General features: G+C 42.1%; 3 protein-coding genes and 1 long non-coding RNA gene across 6 annotated transcripts; 3 read left to right on the forward strand and 1 right to left on the reverse strand.

Annotated features, from left to right (window-relative positions):
* Positions 1-959: 959 nt before the first annotated feature.
* On the forward strand, positions 960-2,373 carry LOC147942641 (uncharacterized). The gene is made up of 4 exons (XR_015559080.1): positions 960-1,093; positions 1,488-1,558; positions 1,676-1,773; positions 1,862-2,373. It is a non-coding gene; the product is annotated as an uncharacterized LOC147942641 (long non-coding RNA).
* A 281-nt stretch (positions 2,374-2,654) lies between these two features.
* On the forward strand, positions 2,655-5,382 carry LOC104791060 (zinc finger CCCH domain-containing protein 43). Of its 3 annotated transcripts, none has more exons than XM_010516859.3 (6): positions 2,655-3,284; positions 3,647-3,727; positions 3,899-4,018; positions 4,098-4,385; positions 4,477-4,749; positions 4,993-5,382. In XM_010516859.3, the coding sequence occupies exons 1-6, from the start codon at positions 2,865-2,867 to the stop codon at positions 5,158-5,160; spliced, it is 1,350 nt and encodes a 449-aa protein (XP_010515161.1). In that variant the 5' UTR covers positions 2,655-2,864; the 3' UTR covers positions 5,161-5,382. The 3 variants fall into 3 exon arrangements, with proteins under 3 accessions (XP_010515161.1, XP_087309218.1, XP_010515162.1); XM_010516860.3 differs by having other exon boundaries at positions 2,722-3,284; positions 3,659-3,727; XM_087453092.1 differs by lacking the exon at positions 3,647-3,727 and having other exon boundaries at positions 2,685-3,284.
* Positions 5,383-5,513: 131 nt separating this feature from the next.
* LOC104791061 (uncharacterized) lies at positions 5,514-6,614 on the reverse strand. Its single transcript, XM_010516861.2, has 3 exons — positions 6,317-6,614; positions 5,842-6,090; positions 5,514-5,748 (listed from the first exon to the last, which is right to left on the reverse strand). The coding sequence occupies exons 1-3, from the start codon at positions 6,323-6,325 to the stop codon at positions 5,725-5,727; spliced, it is 282 nt and encodes a 93-aa protein (XP_010515163.1). The 5' UTR covers positions 6,326-6,614; the 3' UTR covers positions 5,514-5,724.
* Positions 6,615-13,372: 6,758 nt separating this feature from the next.
* On the forward strand, positions 13,373-14,344 carry LOC147942642 (uncharacterized). The gene has a single exon (XM_087456148.1). The coding sequence runs from the start codon at positions 13,373-13,375 to the stop codon at positions 14,342-14,344; it is 972 nt and encodes a 323-aa protein (XP_087312274.1).
* The last annotated feature ends 1,541 nt before the right edge of the window (positions 14,345-15,885 follow it).

Consider the following 15,885-nt stretch of genomic DNA (forward strand, 5'->3'; position numbering starts at 1 on the left):
GAAATATAAAATGTTATCTACGTGGTTTATTCTGTTTGGTTGATAGTCTTAGTTCTGTCGCCGTGGACTTCATATGACCTTTTGATAAAGAAGACTCAACAACATACCAAATTGCTAATGACATTTACCTGAATTTTTAAGTACTTACTCACTTCAGTTGGCTTTACATAAAAGAAACATCTACCCTATCAAAGGGTGTGGTAAAAACTTCTTCTCACACAAGTATTTGGTTCAACACCAGCGCGTTCACTCAGACGACCGTCCCCTGAAATGTCCATGGAAAGGTTGTAAGAGTACACACAGGTGCTAGGCCTTACATATGCGCTGAACCAAGGTGTGGTCAAACATTCAGATTTGTCTCTGACTTCAGCCGGCGTAAACGGAAGACAGGTCATTCAGTCAAGAAGACTAAAAAAAAGATGATATATATATAGATTAATCATAAAGAGATTAACTAATCCATTGGAATTTGGGATGCATTATTTAGTCAAAGTCTTAACATTTGGAAACAGTACTCAATTGTTGTTGCATTAACAGATTCTCGTCTTCTCTTTGACTGTTTGAGTCTATAAGAGCATGATTACTGAGAGTTACTCAGTTGGTTGCTTTCTTATTTATGTCCGAAAAAAAATTAAAAAATCTAATAATATTGTCTAAAATGCGAGAATCGCTTCTCCAGGAAGGAGCGGAAGCAACCCATAAGGAACGGTACGTGTCAAATTTTGGTTGGTTGTCGGATAAATTTAATTTTTTTTTTTTTTTCATTTTCTTCTCTCTCTTTCGCGACCCTTTCTCATTTCTCTCTTGAGGTTAACGGTGAATCGGCGATAGATTCACTTCAAATCCGGAAAAATCGATTAAACTCGAGGGTTTTGGTGATTGACACCGATTTGTTTACGGATCGGCTTCCAATCACAATTGTTGTCATGTCTTATTCGCTTCTGTTCTCAAGATCCTGAATTTTCTCCAAGCTTTCATCGGTGTATCGATCATAATCTACTCGATTTGGATGCTCGATCAATATAACCATCATGTTCCCCCGTTAAACCTCCTCCGTATTAGCCTCTGGCGGCTTCATCTCTAGAAAACGAAGGTATGTTGGGTATCTTTCTCTCCGATTCTATTTGTATGTCGTCGCCTCTCATAATTAAGTCTAACATCAAAACAGGGGCGTATAGACTTAATTAGATTCAATGTCGTCGCCTCTCATAATTACATTAAAAAAAGTACTTGGGTTGGGTGTCAATGATTTATGTGAATGTGTATGTTGTGAAGTAGCTTTTGATTTGGGAATCAAGAGGTTGCTGAGCAACCAACAGTTGATAAGGACAACTTAAAACAACAGCCCTAATTAGATATTTGGTTGCTCTTTTGATGTAAATGTCGGGTTAAAACAGTTTGGTTGCTGTCATTTGCTTTTGCTCTGGTTTGTTTCACTTCAAACTCCAAAGAATGTTGTTTTGATTTTGATGAAACTGATGAAGCAGGTAGCGAGAGTAATAGTGCAACGTTGACATTTGATGGTGTTGATAAAATGGGTGAAAGGCTTGCTAATGAGGTATTTAGCCAGCATTGTTGTTTTCACTTTGATCTGCAAAGTTTATGAAATTATATTTCTCTTTGATAAAAACTGCTGGTCTTTTATTTACTTTGTCGTCGTCCTCTACGAGAAAAGTAAGCAAGGGAGACAAGAATGTTACACACTACTAGTCTTTTATTTTCTTTGTCGTCGTCTCAACAGTGGTCATTCCGGTTATAACCAGTTTCTTCCAGGTTTGTGTCTGAAATTGCAATGTCCTTGAGATGAAGTTTGGACCTCAAAAGTAGCTTGCTTAATTGATTTTTGGTTGTGTCCCTGCAGCGGTTCCTGCTCCTGTGGTCCGAAGACCAGTTACTATTTAAACAGAGGCTTGACTCTGTTGTTTACTTGTTGTACAGCTTCTGGTCCAGTGGCTATAGTTCAGAAGGTAACTGGTTCATGTGTCTCAAAGGGAAGGACTTACTACAGATACTCAACAACTGTGATTAACAAATCTTCTAGACCTCTGAAAAGTCTCAACCTTTCGATCAAGAATCTATATGGACCAATCTGGGGGCTCTCGAGATCATGCAATTCGTTCGGTCTACCCTCTTGGATGCACTCATTGCCATCCGGGAAATCCCTAGAGTTTGTCTACATTCACTCAACATCACCGGCCAATGTGGCAGAATCAAGCTACACTTTGGCTTGACCAAACAACAACTACACTCAAAGGAATCAGTGTGTATAGGTCCAAATTTTAACCAATTAAACAAGTGTAAAACACTAATAAGGTAAAATATGCCTTGAGTAACTTTTTTGGGGTTCTCTAATAATAGGTTGATTTTGCTTAAGTTCTTTTAGGGTTGCTTTACTTAATTTATGATTATTTATATAATTAATTAATGTGAGAGTAACTATAGTGGGTTACTCCACTAATGATGGTCTAACAATCAATCCTATTGTAAACTTTTGACAAATATTAAAAGGGGGCTGCTTGTTCAATCAGAAAGTTGAGGCGCATATGAGATCATAAACTTTAAAATATGGAACTTAATTGCAAAAGTTAAGAGAAACGCATAAAAATTGTGCATGTACACAAACTATATGGGGAAGGAACTTGTCAACATATTAAAAAGCAACGGTTTCTTTGGGATTCTCATTCGTGACGTTTTGTAGACGACAAAAAAAACTTAAAAAGCAACCATAAATAAAATAAATAAAAAAAGGAAACAACTTTATTCAACCCTTTGATCTCCTTCTTCTTAAAATCCCTCCTTGAAATTAGGGTTTTTTTTATATATTTGTAATGTGATTTACTGATTTGTGAAAAAAAAAAAAAAAGATGGCCAATTCCGAAAAAATTGCAGATGGGTTTGAGGCAAAACCTGTTTCTGGATCTTACTCTGGTGACTTATCTGCTGATCGATCCCTTTCTGATGCCATCAATCACGAAGCGGAGGAGGACTTGACTGACCAGTTTAAGAATGTGGGTTTGGATGAAGTTACGAAAGAGCAGAGTGAGACGACGATGCGCGTCTGTGAGGGTAGTGGAGGTTTAGATTCGAATGCTGTAGACATCACCCAGGAAGAAGATGAAGAAGAAGAAAATGGTTATGGTTGGAGCGAGAACGAGAGTGAGGAGAGCGAAGCTGTGTATCCAGTGAGGCCAGAAGCAGAGGATTGCTCTTTTTATATGAGGACAGGGAGCTGTAAATTCGGATCCACTTGCAAATTCAATCATCCTCTTTCGACAAAAACCAAAGTAAAAAACTTTCAAATTTTTACCCTGCTTCTTGCACGTTTGCTTCTGACATGGATTTTGCTTCTTAATTGCGTTTTTTTAATTGATCTTAGAGATTTGTTTATAAAGATACATCCTTTTTAATCAGTGGCACATGCGTATATCATTTGTGAGTAAAGATAATATAAAATTAGTGCTTCGTTGCTAGTCCAAAGGAGAAAGCTTTATTTTTGTGTTTGCTTCTGATGGAACCAATCTATGTTGCTTCTGGTTTTAAGGGTTTGTGTGCTTCAAAAACATTGAGGGATCAGAAGAATGATTTAGTGTTAAATGATAAAAAAAAGCTAAGATCTTTTATTTTCGTTTTTCTAATGGGATTGAAGATTGTATCGAAGATTGCTAGGGATAATAAGGTAAGAGAAAAGGAAGAGGATGGTGATAATCTGAGACAAATAGATTGCAAGGTTAATTTTACTTCTCTTACATGCTCTCGTCATGTATCAGACGTTTGTTTTCTTAAGTTTCATTCTATCATCTTGATCTGCATTTTCAAGTCTCCCTTTTTCTTTGTTTTTTCAAATGTAAGTTACTCATATCCGGTTCATGTGCTCCAATTCCTTGCATGAGGTTTACAGTATTACTTTCGGACTGGAGGTTGCAAATATGGAGAAACTTGTAGATTCAACCATTCCAAAACAAATTCTTGTCTGGCCTCCGCACCCGAGCTTAACTTCCTCGGCCTTCCTATTAGACCGGTATTGCCATTTTCTTTTCATTCTGTTGCTAGTCTTTTAGTCTTTTCAAAGCTATATAATGGTGGTTAACCATCGGTAGGGAGAAGTGGAGTGCCCTTACTACATGCGCAATGGCTCATGCAAATATGGAGCTGAGTGTAAGTTTAATCATCCTGATCCTACAACCATCGGAGGAACCGACTCCCCATCGTTTCGTGGTAATAATAATGTATCCATTGGATCATTTTCTCCAAAGTCCACATTCCAAGCAAGTTCAACTTCTTGGTCTTCACCAAGGCATCCGAATGGTTCAACTCCTTTTATTCCAGTCATGCTGTCACAAACTCATGGAGTTCCTTCTCAAACTCCGGAATGGAATGGCTATCAGGTTAGTAGTACACTAGCATTCGATCTTAATGACATCTATTTCTATCTGAATTATCAATGATGACTTTATCTTGGTTTTCTTATTTGCCTAGGCTTCTGTATATTCATCTGAAAGGGGTGTGTTTACCCCATCCACCACATACCTTATGAACAATACCTCTGCTGAAACAAGTATGTTGTCACAATACCGATACCAAATGCCACCTGAAGAATTTCCGGAACGTCCAGACCAACCTGAGTGCAGTTACTATATGAAAACTGGGGACTGCAAGTTCAAATTCAATTGCAGATACCACCATCCTAAGAATCGGTTGCCAAAGCTGCCTCCTTATGCTCTCAATGACAAGGGTTTACCCCTTAGACCTGTAAGTTCGTTTCTCCCCCACCCCTTCCGTTGTCTGTTCTTGTATGCTAGTATTAGAAAGTTGCTAGCTTTTTATTGATAGTCTTTCTTTAATTAGTGCTCGTAGTTCTTGAATGTTTGATGAACTCTTTGACTCTTGTAATAGCCCTAAATTGCATAGTGAATCAATCTAGAAGTGACCCTATTTGGAATGTTTGGTATTAAAGTCCCTCGGATTTTGACTGATTGCTCAACTGAAATCTAGGATCAAAGCATCTGCACACATTACAGTCGGTACGGCATCTGCAAATTCGGACCAGCTTGTAGATTCGACCATTCCGTCCAGCCGCCTTACTCGACCGAAAGCTCCCAGGCCATTGTAGAACCTCCTCAGGTCGGTGCAAATGGTAATGAAAGTGACGGTTGGAATTGACAACCAAACATTTAGAAACTTTCATTATTGATACCTTGTGTCTCTTTCATGGGTTTGAAATTTCTTAACTAAACGATTAGGTTACACTGTACTATCCAAACAATATCTCCATGTGGCAAGCCTATCCTCAGTGCGTTTGACAAATTTTCACCAAGGAAACTTTTGTAATCTGTAACTACCCTTTGACTCTTGAGGTTAAATGGAGCCTGCCTGTTTCTTTCATTGGTTGTTTACTTGCTTGAAACCTAATTCCTATATTTCACCATGGTTGGTTCATATTGTATGTGATGGGAGCTAAACCCTGGAACAGAGTTGCTCCAGATTTAGCTGCAATTAGCCTAACTAAGAAGATGTAGCAAGAATAATGTATATTCATATACCCAAATATGGCCAAAACAAGCGGAAAAAAAAAAAGAAACTCAACGAGCAAGAAGAAGAAGAGAAGTTTCCTACAACATCTTAGACGATCACACAGGTTTTGATCGGCTGTAATTTGTTGAAGATCACTCGGTTCCACGATTCTTCTTGCTAATCAGGTTCCTCAGAACAGAGCTAGTACCAGAGTTAACGGAAACAAAGCCATTTCTTCTGCACAACCATAGAGGGAAGAAAAGAAACAAAGTTATAAGCAGAGAGAATTATGCAATGAACACGATTCTATATCGGAAAAAAAAAAAGTACCTTTGATCGCGGGGTCTCGGATTTACGGTTCTGATGATGGTTGTTACGGTGCTTCTGATGATGGGTGTTGGTTTTTGGAGGTTCTTGGTTTACAGGAGGTGTAACAATACTCTCGGGTCCTGCGACAGCGGTTTTCTTGGTCTTCTTGTCATCACGAGCATTGTTGAAAATGACAGTGAATCCTTGTGCTGATGCTGGATTGGTCGCGTCCCATTCCCCGAATTTTGGCAATTGTCTCCCTCTATTACCCTACAAAACCATGCAGAAACAGAATCGTTCATCATAAAAAAAAAATGCAGATTTCTGAAACTTTTGGCAATGGTTCTTGGCACAAATTTCAAGACTTTTTTCAAGATAAAAGGTTTGTATGAAAGGAGGAGACAACTTTAAAAACGTATCAACCGAATAAAAAAGATGAATCAGAATTAAGATGTGAAATTGTCTTTCTTTAAAAGGAGATGGGTTTTCTTCTTACCGTTGCCATCGTTAGATATTAGAACAGAGGATCTTGTGTTATCAGGAACAGAGGAATTCGAATCTGATACGAGGAAATGCAAAAAAAAAACTAATGAAAGAGAGAAGAAGGTGATGATGATCTGGGAAAGAAAAAAAAAGGAGAGATGAAAATGTAATATAAGAGGAGGAGAGAGGAGAAGAAGTCGTCGTTTGAAAACAAAAACCAAATCTCTCTTTTTTTTTCATATTCTCTCTCAAGTCTCACCACCTTTTCTTTCTTCTTTCCCGCGGCTTTCCCAACATAAATACCTAAATATAATTTGTAATTTTTTAACAAAAAGAAAAAAGAAATGGTCATAGACAGCAAAATACTAGAAATAACGTGAAGCATGCCAAAAGTTCTTGCCTTTTTCACCTACTCTAATTAAGTATTTTTATCAAAATTATTACTATTTTTTATTATATTTTTGCTAATGTAATATTTGCCTCGAAGTAGTGACAAATAGAGATTATTCTATATATACTATCCAATGTGAATTTATATATTTATGAGAGAAACAAATAAATCATAGATTTGCAAAAGAAGAATAAAGCTTTCGGATTTTTTTGACATTTCTCAATTAATTCTAGGCTCTAGCTATAAGTTTTAGTTTTTAAAGTATAGAATATATTCTACTTAGGTTGTGAGGGCTATTAAAGTATACGTCGTTCTACGATGGTTGGCGTTCAACTTCATCAACTAATTTGTGGTATTTAAGAAGATGTTAAAAAAATTCAACTTGAAACAAAAAAACCCCCAATCAGTGATACATCGTCAAATACTAACAGCGTAATTTGAGGCTTAAAAGCAATGTCACCAAAACCATTTCTTTATAGATCGATGAGGGACGACGATGAAACTTCGTATTATATGCCATATCACTGGATTTTGTTTTTCTAGGCCCATATAATAAGAGATTCATTCAATGTATATATTAAATGTATCGCTAATTTGCGATAGTTAGAGAAATAATCATAAAGAAATAGCCATCAGTTGTAAACACATACTTATTTCAGATACAAACGAAACTTAATAAGTGAAGTTTCATAGGTTAACTTCATTTTGAGGTGTTTAAGTATAATATTTCACTGAATACCAAAATTAAGTTTTTAAATGTTGTTGTAGGGAAAAACATCGATCGTTGAAATATTGAGTTTTGCTAATTATTTTTTTTGACTTAAAAATTCCCTAACTTATTAGACTCGTAATTAACTATGATTTCAAAGAACAAAAATCAAGGCTCAACTCCAACGATCGAGTTATCCTTAGAATAACACAAAATTTGGATTCAGAAAAACTTGTACACGATCGATTTTGAATGAACAAGTAAAGCAACATGACGAAACTATAACCCATTTATGTCGGTCATGAATAATAAATGATATTGATATATGGTGATATCACTACTTCGTTTGATTAGTATCTTGTTGTTAGTCTTTTTCATATTTTTAATTTTCTGTAGTGAAACCAAAAAAAAAAGTGTAAACAGTACTTAATAAGTATTTATTTCAACATAAAACAATTACTAACATTTGGAAAAAAAAATAGTATGATGTAGACTTTACATAATTTAACATACTTTAAACATTCACTCATATCTTATGCCACTATATATAATTTGAAATAAAAACACTTTACTACGAATGAATTTTTTTTTAGCGAGACCAATAATTAATAAAGCATTAACTCATATTGTAAAAAGAAAGAAGCAATTATACTATAACCGATGACCCCCCTCGATACTGTAAAACACTGCATGATCTAACACCGACAGTGGCATCATGGTCTTAAATGCTCCATGTTATTTCCAATCTGATTGGGTTCGAACCTCCATGCTTACAACTTAAAAACTAGCCAAGTGACCATTTACAACTTAAGGATTAGAAAAGATAAGACAATGCATTAACAAGAATGAGGAACTCTCCAGATATCTCCCTTTATCGTAGCTATTATTACGATATAAATCATTATCATTGACCTAACAGTTTCAACCTTTAGAAAAATTGCAACAAGATTAATGGGCTCGCATTCACTTCACACTCTGCACAAAACACGTGTAGGTTACGAAACCTTATGTATGGTCACTACGAAAATAAATTATGACAGCAAAATGTAACCAACAATTGAGGAAAAAGATGGTCCAACATATACATATATGGTTTCTTATATGATATCAAAAAATGATAAATTACATTGGAATTGTTATGTAGTACATTAATTGTTTGTAGCTAATTCTATCATATTAACATCAAAATATGTATATGCAAATAACGTCGTATAGTATTACAATTATTGTCATGATACATTTATAGGTATGTAACTTAACATAATAAAATACCACATATATGTGAAATGAAAAGAAAACATTAAAAGAAAAAAAAATCATTTTTGGTATATTGAAACTTGTTCTTAAACCGACTATGAACATGAAGTACACTTTCAATCGCCGAACTTATTAGCTGCCGCACGTTGCGAGAATGATCATGAGAGATGGCTGAGATATATTTAATGGCTAACCAGTATCTCTCCACAGCCAACTACATTAACCACCTCCAATCCATGCCTCACCTACTTTTTCCTTTTATTTTTCGGCTATAATATGTGTTGGTGCGGGATTTAGCATCCCCGACATACCGAACTAAACCAGAAAGACAATTTGGTTATTTAATCGGGAATCCGGTTAAGAACTCAATTAGGTCATTTAAGCCCAATTCGGACGGAGGAAGCCCAGCCTCGAAGGAGAAGAACCGACTTCCACTTCGCCCGGCGGCCGACTCAAGAGATAAAGCAACTTTCCTTATTTCAGTTCGTCTCATAAGAAAAGTTAATATATTATGCGATCTATGAATATGTATAAATAGGGAGAGACTTCTCCATGGTAAAGCATCCATGATTGAATACAATTATTCAGTTCTCTTCTTGTTCTTAGCAATCTAAACCCTAATTCTTCGAGATCAATTCCCTTTCTTCTAATTTCAAAGCTTAGATCGGTTTTCTAGGGAGATTACTTTACTGAATTTGTTTTCTCCCATAAACAAATTCATTGTGGAAACCTAGTTTCTACAATTGGCGCCGTCTGTGGGGAACGCAAATCGTCTCTAAAAGTTACTCTCTAAGAAAATCTCATCCGAAAAAGTTCTTTGAAAAGCCTACGATAATGTCTTCACTCATCACCGAAGTCACCGGAGCGAACCGTACCACCTCCAGCACGCCCGATGTCACAGACATCGCATCTGCTCAAGACAACGCTGCAACACAGAGCGGTGTATCAACAAGGCCGGCTACCGCCGAGTACGTTCGCCGCCCCGTCAACGAGTCGACGAACCTGACCGATGCCCGCAAGGAACTCCCAGTTGAGGTCAGACCTGAAGGGGAGACCAGCCAGGAAGGTGGACAAACTCGCGAAGAGCCAGTCAATCTCGACACGGAGCTCTCCGATGAACAACCCCCGGATGAGGAGGATGCAGGCGCCACGAAGCAGCGGCTCCGCACACAAAACGGGAACCCCCTTGTTCGCGCCACGACAGCTGTCCAGAATCCGCAGGTCGTCTCCATGGAAGATTTCAAGATCTTGTTTGGCACCATGACGAAAGAGATTTACCAGATGATCTCCGACACCAACCGCAGAGTCGATGCTGTCGTGACTCAGACAACCCCATCACAAATCTCTGCTGGACAGTCACCCGTACTCGGTATAGGCGGTCTCACCCGTCGTCTCGATTTTTCGGACGTACAGTACGAGCGGAGGAATCCTCCCCCTCAGACAACGTCGAGTATTCGACCAACAAACCCAAACTCACGTGTGCACGAGAGTTCGGCCGCCCCGGTCGCCCGCTTCACAAACGCGGGACCTTGCCTCGAAATCGAAGAAATCAAGACGCAGATCAGCGGCATGAACTTGCTTCTTCATCGGGCTATCATCACAGCTCCAGAGATCGACAGGATTGTCGAAGTGACTCGGCAATCCCCTTTTACTCAACGGATCTTGCGGGCCGCCATACCAAACGTCAAGCTGAAACTTCCAACCTACCTGGGTGACAAAGGCCCCGTCCAGTTCATGACGTCCTTCATGGCAACCATGACAAAGGCACGATTCACCGATGAACACATGGATGTTGGGTGTTGCCAGCAATTCGTCGATAGCCTCTCCAGTCCTGCCTTGGTGTGGTTCACAAGGCTCGAACCGAATTCGATCGATAACTTCGACCAGTTGTCTACGGCTTTTCTTAAGCATTATCGAATCCTCATTGAACGAGGCGTGACAAGCTCAGACCTCTGGGAGATGGCCCAGGAACCCGGCGAATCCATCAGCAGTTTTCTGAGCAGATTCAAGGAAAAGCTAACGCGCGTCACTGTCCCAGAGGATGCCGCAATGGCAGCCTTCAGAAAGGGGTTGATTTCTGGATCGCCATTACGAAAGGATCTTAACATACGGGAGCCCAAGGACCTCGATGACGCGCTACATCGAGCCTCCAGATTCGCGCTCAACGAAGATGAAGACACCCAGTTAGCCGCAAAGACAATCGAGCAACCGTCACATCCCCCTAAGGCTAAAAGCTGGGACGAGCACCACAAACCTCGCAAGCATCAAGACCCTCAAGACCAAAAAAATGGTGTCGTTCACACGGTTTCCGAAGTGGAGGACCAAAAAAAACAGCCATCCGACCCAAAGGAGTTGTACTGCGATTTCCACATGATCGCCGGCCACTCCACACACGAATGCGTCCATCTGAAGAATTTCCTGTACGGAAAGTATCTTTCCGGCGAAATTGAAGCCACCTTTCAGCCAAAAAGCATCCGTGGAGGTAGAGGTCCCCGAGGGGGATGGCGTGGTGGACGATCTAACGGTGGCCGTGGCGCAGGAGGAGGACGAGGCTACAACGGTCCGGCCAACGGAGTTCAACAGCCGGCCAACCAAGTGTTGGCGGACGAACTGCCTGGCCCACCCAAGCGGCAGAGAGGGCAAAATCCCGAGCGGGCCAATTCTCCTCCCCGCGGATGAATAACCATGATACTTGGCCCACCAGAGGACTGCGCCGACTCCGTCTGCGCATTAAAGAAGAGGGCACGTCAAGTTTGCAGCCTTTAGACAGCCCCGAGCGAGCCTCCACTCTGCTCGGACCCCATATCATTTACATCGGAAGACGCCAAAGGAATCCAACACCCCCATTCGGATCCTTTGGTCATCGAAGTCTCCATGGGTGATTTCGACGTCGAACGAGTTTTGGTCGACACGGGAAGTACCGTCAATGTAATATGCTGGCAAATGCTAGAAAAAATGGGTATCACACCAGAGCAACTGAAACCCGAGTCTCGAACATTGACGGGCTATGATGGGTCGCCAAAATGTCAATGGGCGACGTAAAGCTGCAAGTCTGAGCCGGCGGATTGACCCGGAAGACTAAGTTCACAATCATCGATGCGCCTCCGGTCTACAACGCCATTTTGGGGGTACCGTGGATATACGCGATGCATGCCGTATCATCGACCTATCACCTCTGCCTCAAGTTCCCAACCACCACAGGAATTTGCACACTTTATGACGACCAGAGGGTAGCCCGAACTTGCTCTGTTATCGAGAAGAAGCAGAGGAAAACTGAGGACGCGTAGCAATTACAGAGCGGGGACCATCTTACCGGTCTCTATAAGCCGGAGAGAGATCGTCTCAAGTCTCCGGAGTGTCGAATCTTATAGGTGAACATTGATCCTTCCGACCCCTCACGAACTGTTGGCATCGGTGCCGAACTGGAGGAGCACATAAAGACAAAGCTGATCGCTTTTGTACAATCTCAGTCTTCCACATTCGCCTAGTCAACGAAGGACATGATAGGAATAAATCCCGATGTTATGTGCCACAAGCTCAACATCGATCCCACGTTCAAATCAATCAGGCAGAAACGCCGACGCCTGGGTCAAGATCGGGCCAAAGCAGTTCAGGATGAAGTCGAGCGGTTGCTCAAAGCTGACCAGATAATGGAGGTCCAGTACCCTAACTGGCTGGCCAATCCAGTCGTGGTCAAAAAAAAAAACGGTAAATGGAGAGTATGCGTGGATTTCACCAATCTCAACAAAGCATGCCCCAAGGATAGCTTTCCTTTGCCACACATAGACCGTCTTGTCGAAGCCACAACCGGAAACCAACTGCTCTTGTTCATGGATGCCTTCTCAGGTTACAACCAGATCGCCATGAGTTCGACTGACCGCGAAAAAACGGCATTCATTATAGATAGGGGGACCTATTGTTATAAGGTAATGCCGTTCGCACTGAAGAACGCTGGAGCAACCTACCAACGGCTAGTGAACATGATGTTCGCTAGTTTGCTTGGAAAAACCATGGAAGTCTACATCGACGATATGCTGGTCAAATCTTTGATCGCAGAGCAGCACGTCGAGCATCTCGCCGAATGTTTCGACATCTTGGATCATTTTCAGATGAAACCGAATCCAACGAAGTGTACATTCGGAGTTACTTCAGGAGAATTCTTGGGGTATATCGTCACTGAACGGGGGATAGAAGCAAACACTAAACAGATCGAAGCCATACTGGGATTGCCATCGCCGACCAACAAGCGAGAAGTGCAACGCCCTACCAGCCGCATCGCAGCTCTAAATCGCTTCATCGCTCAATCAACAGATAAATGCCTCCCTTTCTACCAACTCCTCCGCGGAAATAAGGATTTTCACTGGGACGAAGAATAGGAGATCGGCTTCCGGCAATTGAAGGAGTATTTGACTTGCCACCCAGTATTAGTCAAACCGGGAGACAGCGAAACATTGTACCTCTACGTCTCGGTCTCCAGTTCGGCTGTCAGTGACGTGTTAATTCGAGACGACCGCGGGGATCAAAAACCTATCTTCTACACGAGTAAAGCACTCAACGACGCGAAATCACGATACCCCACGCTGGAGAAGCTCGCACTCGCAGTGATCATCGCCGCACGGAAGCTCCGACCCTATTTCCAGTCACATTCCATCGTCGTGTTTACCAATCAGCCACTACGAACTGTCCTCCATAGCCCCCTCCAATCCGGACGCATGGCGAAATGGGCAGTCAAGCTAAGTGAGTATGACATCGAATACCGCTCTCGTCTAAGCTTGAAGTCGCAAGTCCTGGCAGACTTCAACACCGAGCTATCTCCTGACCTCGACGACCCCACTCCTAAGGAAGAGCATTGGACAATGTTCGTCGATGGTTCGTCGACAAATGAAGGATCCGGAGTGGGATTCATTCTCCGGTCCCCCACCGGTGAAATTCTCGAGCAAACATTAAAGCTCAACTTCAAAGCGTCAAATAACGAAACGGAGTACGAGGCCATCCTTGTGGGGCTTCGGATAGCACGAGGACTCGGAGTGACACATTTGCAAGTCTTCTTTGACTCCCAACTCGTAGTCAGCCAATTCAGCGGACAGTTCAACGCCAAAAACAAGCGAATGGGAGAGTATCGGCAGTTGGTTCAAATATTGTCCGGGGAATTCACATCTTTTTCTCTGACGAAGGTCCCACGGAACGAAAACACATCAGCCGACGCCCTCGCAGCTTTGGCGAACCGCTCTCACCCTGATTTGCGGCGCACCATCCCGATCGAATGCATCGACGCTCCTAGCATCGACCTCGACAGTCAGATAGCTGTAATCAACAACGACTCAGTTCCAATGGAGGTCAACGAGCCAATAGAGGACCTGACGGACGTCACAAAGCCTCCGGACGACTGGCAAATTGAGATCAAACCCTATATCTCCGAAGACGTCGTCCCACCAGACCGATGGGCAGCTGGACGCTTAAAGGCCCGAAGTGCCAGATACATCCTCTTGGACGGGGAATTATTTCGTCGAAGTGCGTCAGGAGTGTTCCTTACCTGCATCACTCGGGATGAGGCTGAACGAATCATGATGGAGGTGCACGAAGGCGAAGGTTGCAACCATTCTGGCGGACGCGCACTCGCCCTCGAAATCAAAAAGGATGGACACTATTGGCCTACCATGATGGACACTATTGGCCTACCATGATGGCCTGTCAGCACCATGGACCAATGCGGCATGTCCCGCCCGAACTGCTGAATACCGTGACAACTCCATATCCTTTCATGCGCTGGGCCATGGACGCTATAGGTCCTCTGCCGGCATCAAAATCCAAGAAATACGTCCTGGTGCTGACCGATTACTTCACCAAATGGGTCGAAGCAGAGTCCTTCACAAGGATCCAATCCTTAGACGTAACCAATTTCATATGGAAGAACATCATATGTCGTCACAGACTTCCATACGAGATTGTCACCGATAACGGCACACAATTCACCTCGATGATCACCAGACGTTTCCTGACGAAGTGGCAAATCCGCCTCAACACTTCGACTCCCTGATACCCGCAAGGAAATGGACAAGATGAGGCCACTAATAAATCGATCGTCGACAGACTTAAAAAAAAACTCGGTCGAAGGAAGGGGGCATGGGTAGACCAACTCGATGGCGTATTGTGGTCCTATCGCACAACCCCGCTGCAGAGTACGAGACAATCCCCTTTCTCCCTCGTGTACGGTCTTGAAGCACTCGCCCCAGCCGAGGCAGGAGTCCCAACACTCCGACGTACCATGATGGTCGACAATCCCGAACTTAACGATAGGATGCTGATTGACCACAACAATCTTGCCGAAGAACTGCGCAATCAAGCTCTAGTCCGAGTTCAATACTACCAAGACGCAGCGGCGCGGTATTATAACAAGACTGTTCGTCAGCGGCGTTTCAACGAAGGCGATCTGGTTCTACGGGAAGTTTTTGAGAACACCAAAGAAGTTAACGCCGGTAAACTCGGCGCTCGGTGGGAGGGTCCGTACCTCGTATCCAGGGCAGTTCGCCCGGGCGTCTACGAACTCATAACCATGGCCGGAGAACGGATCAAAAACTCGTGGAACGCAGCCCACTTGAAGCGTTATTACTGCTAAGTCGTCGTCACGACCCTAACTAGGAGTTTTCGGGAATCCGAAATCCATTCATCTTTCCTTTGTAATACGAACTACGGTTGGCTTGATCCCCGTTTCAGGGTACGTAGGCAATTCCTTGTCTTTTCAAGATTAAGCGAATGCAGCTAAGATATTAATACACTTTCTTTATTTCCGGCTGAAAAAACTTCTTTCTTTATTTCAAATACACTTAGATCGGCAGTACGCCAAATTCCGCGATACTAGTTTCATTGTTTCATAAGACTTCGCTGAAAGTCGTTTGGATTAATTTCCATTACACTTCGTCTAAAAGCATTATTTCAAATACAAATGGAGAACTTCCATTGCCTAATTCGGATAATTCGAATGAGCAAATTGATACAACCAAGTCTTGATCAATCGTCGTTACATGCTTTGGAGATTTGACCGATTAATAGATTAAAAAAAAAAAAAGAAAAGAGACGCAAAAGGGAAAAACCTTCGCGACATATTAGGCCGTTTTCGGAGTTCGGCCCACCATTACCGTTCTGGATGGTCCTGCAGCCGAAGTGGAGGACGTGGACCAGACAGATCGTCCTCCAATGGATTTGGCATATAAGACTCTCGTCCGTC

This window comes from Camelina sativa, chromosome 6 (genome assembly GCF_030686135.1).
Source record: "Camelina sativa cultivar CO46 ecotype springtype chromosome 6, ASM3068613v1".
NCBI lineage: Eukaryota > Viridiplantae > Streptophyta > Magnoliopsida > Brassicales > Brassicaceae > Camelina > Camelina sativa.

Excerpts from the sequence above, each read along its gene's own strand:
- LOC104791061 (XM_010516861.2), bottom strand. Across the intron at positions 5,749-5,841 it reads CCGAGACCCCGCGATCAAAG|AAGAAATGGCTTTGTTTCCG; the intron begins GTACTTTTTTTT and ends ATGGTTGTGCAG.
- LOC104791060 (XM_010516859.3), top strand. The coding sequence starts at position 2,865 with ATGGCCAATTCCGAAAAAATTGCAGATGGGTTTGAGGCAAAACCTGTT. Across the intron at positions 3,285-3,646 it reads CTCTTTCGACAAAAACCAAA|ATTGTATCGAAGATTGCTAG; the intron begins GTAAAAAACTTT and ends ATGGGATTGAAG. Across the intron at positions 4,386-4,476 it reads CGGAATGGAATGGCTATCAG|GCTTCTGTATATTCATCTGA; the intron begins GTTAGTAGTACA and ends TTATTTGCCTAG.
- LOC147942642 (XM_087456148.1), top strand. The coding sequence starts at position 13,373 with ATGGCGAAATGGGCAGTCAAGCTAAGTGAGTATGACATCGAATACCGC.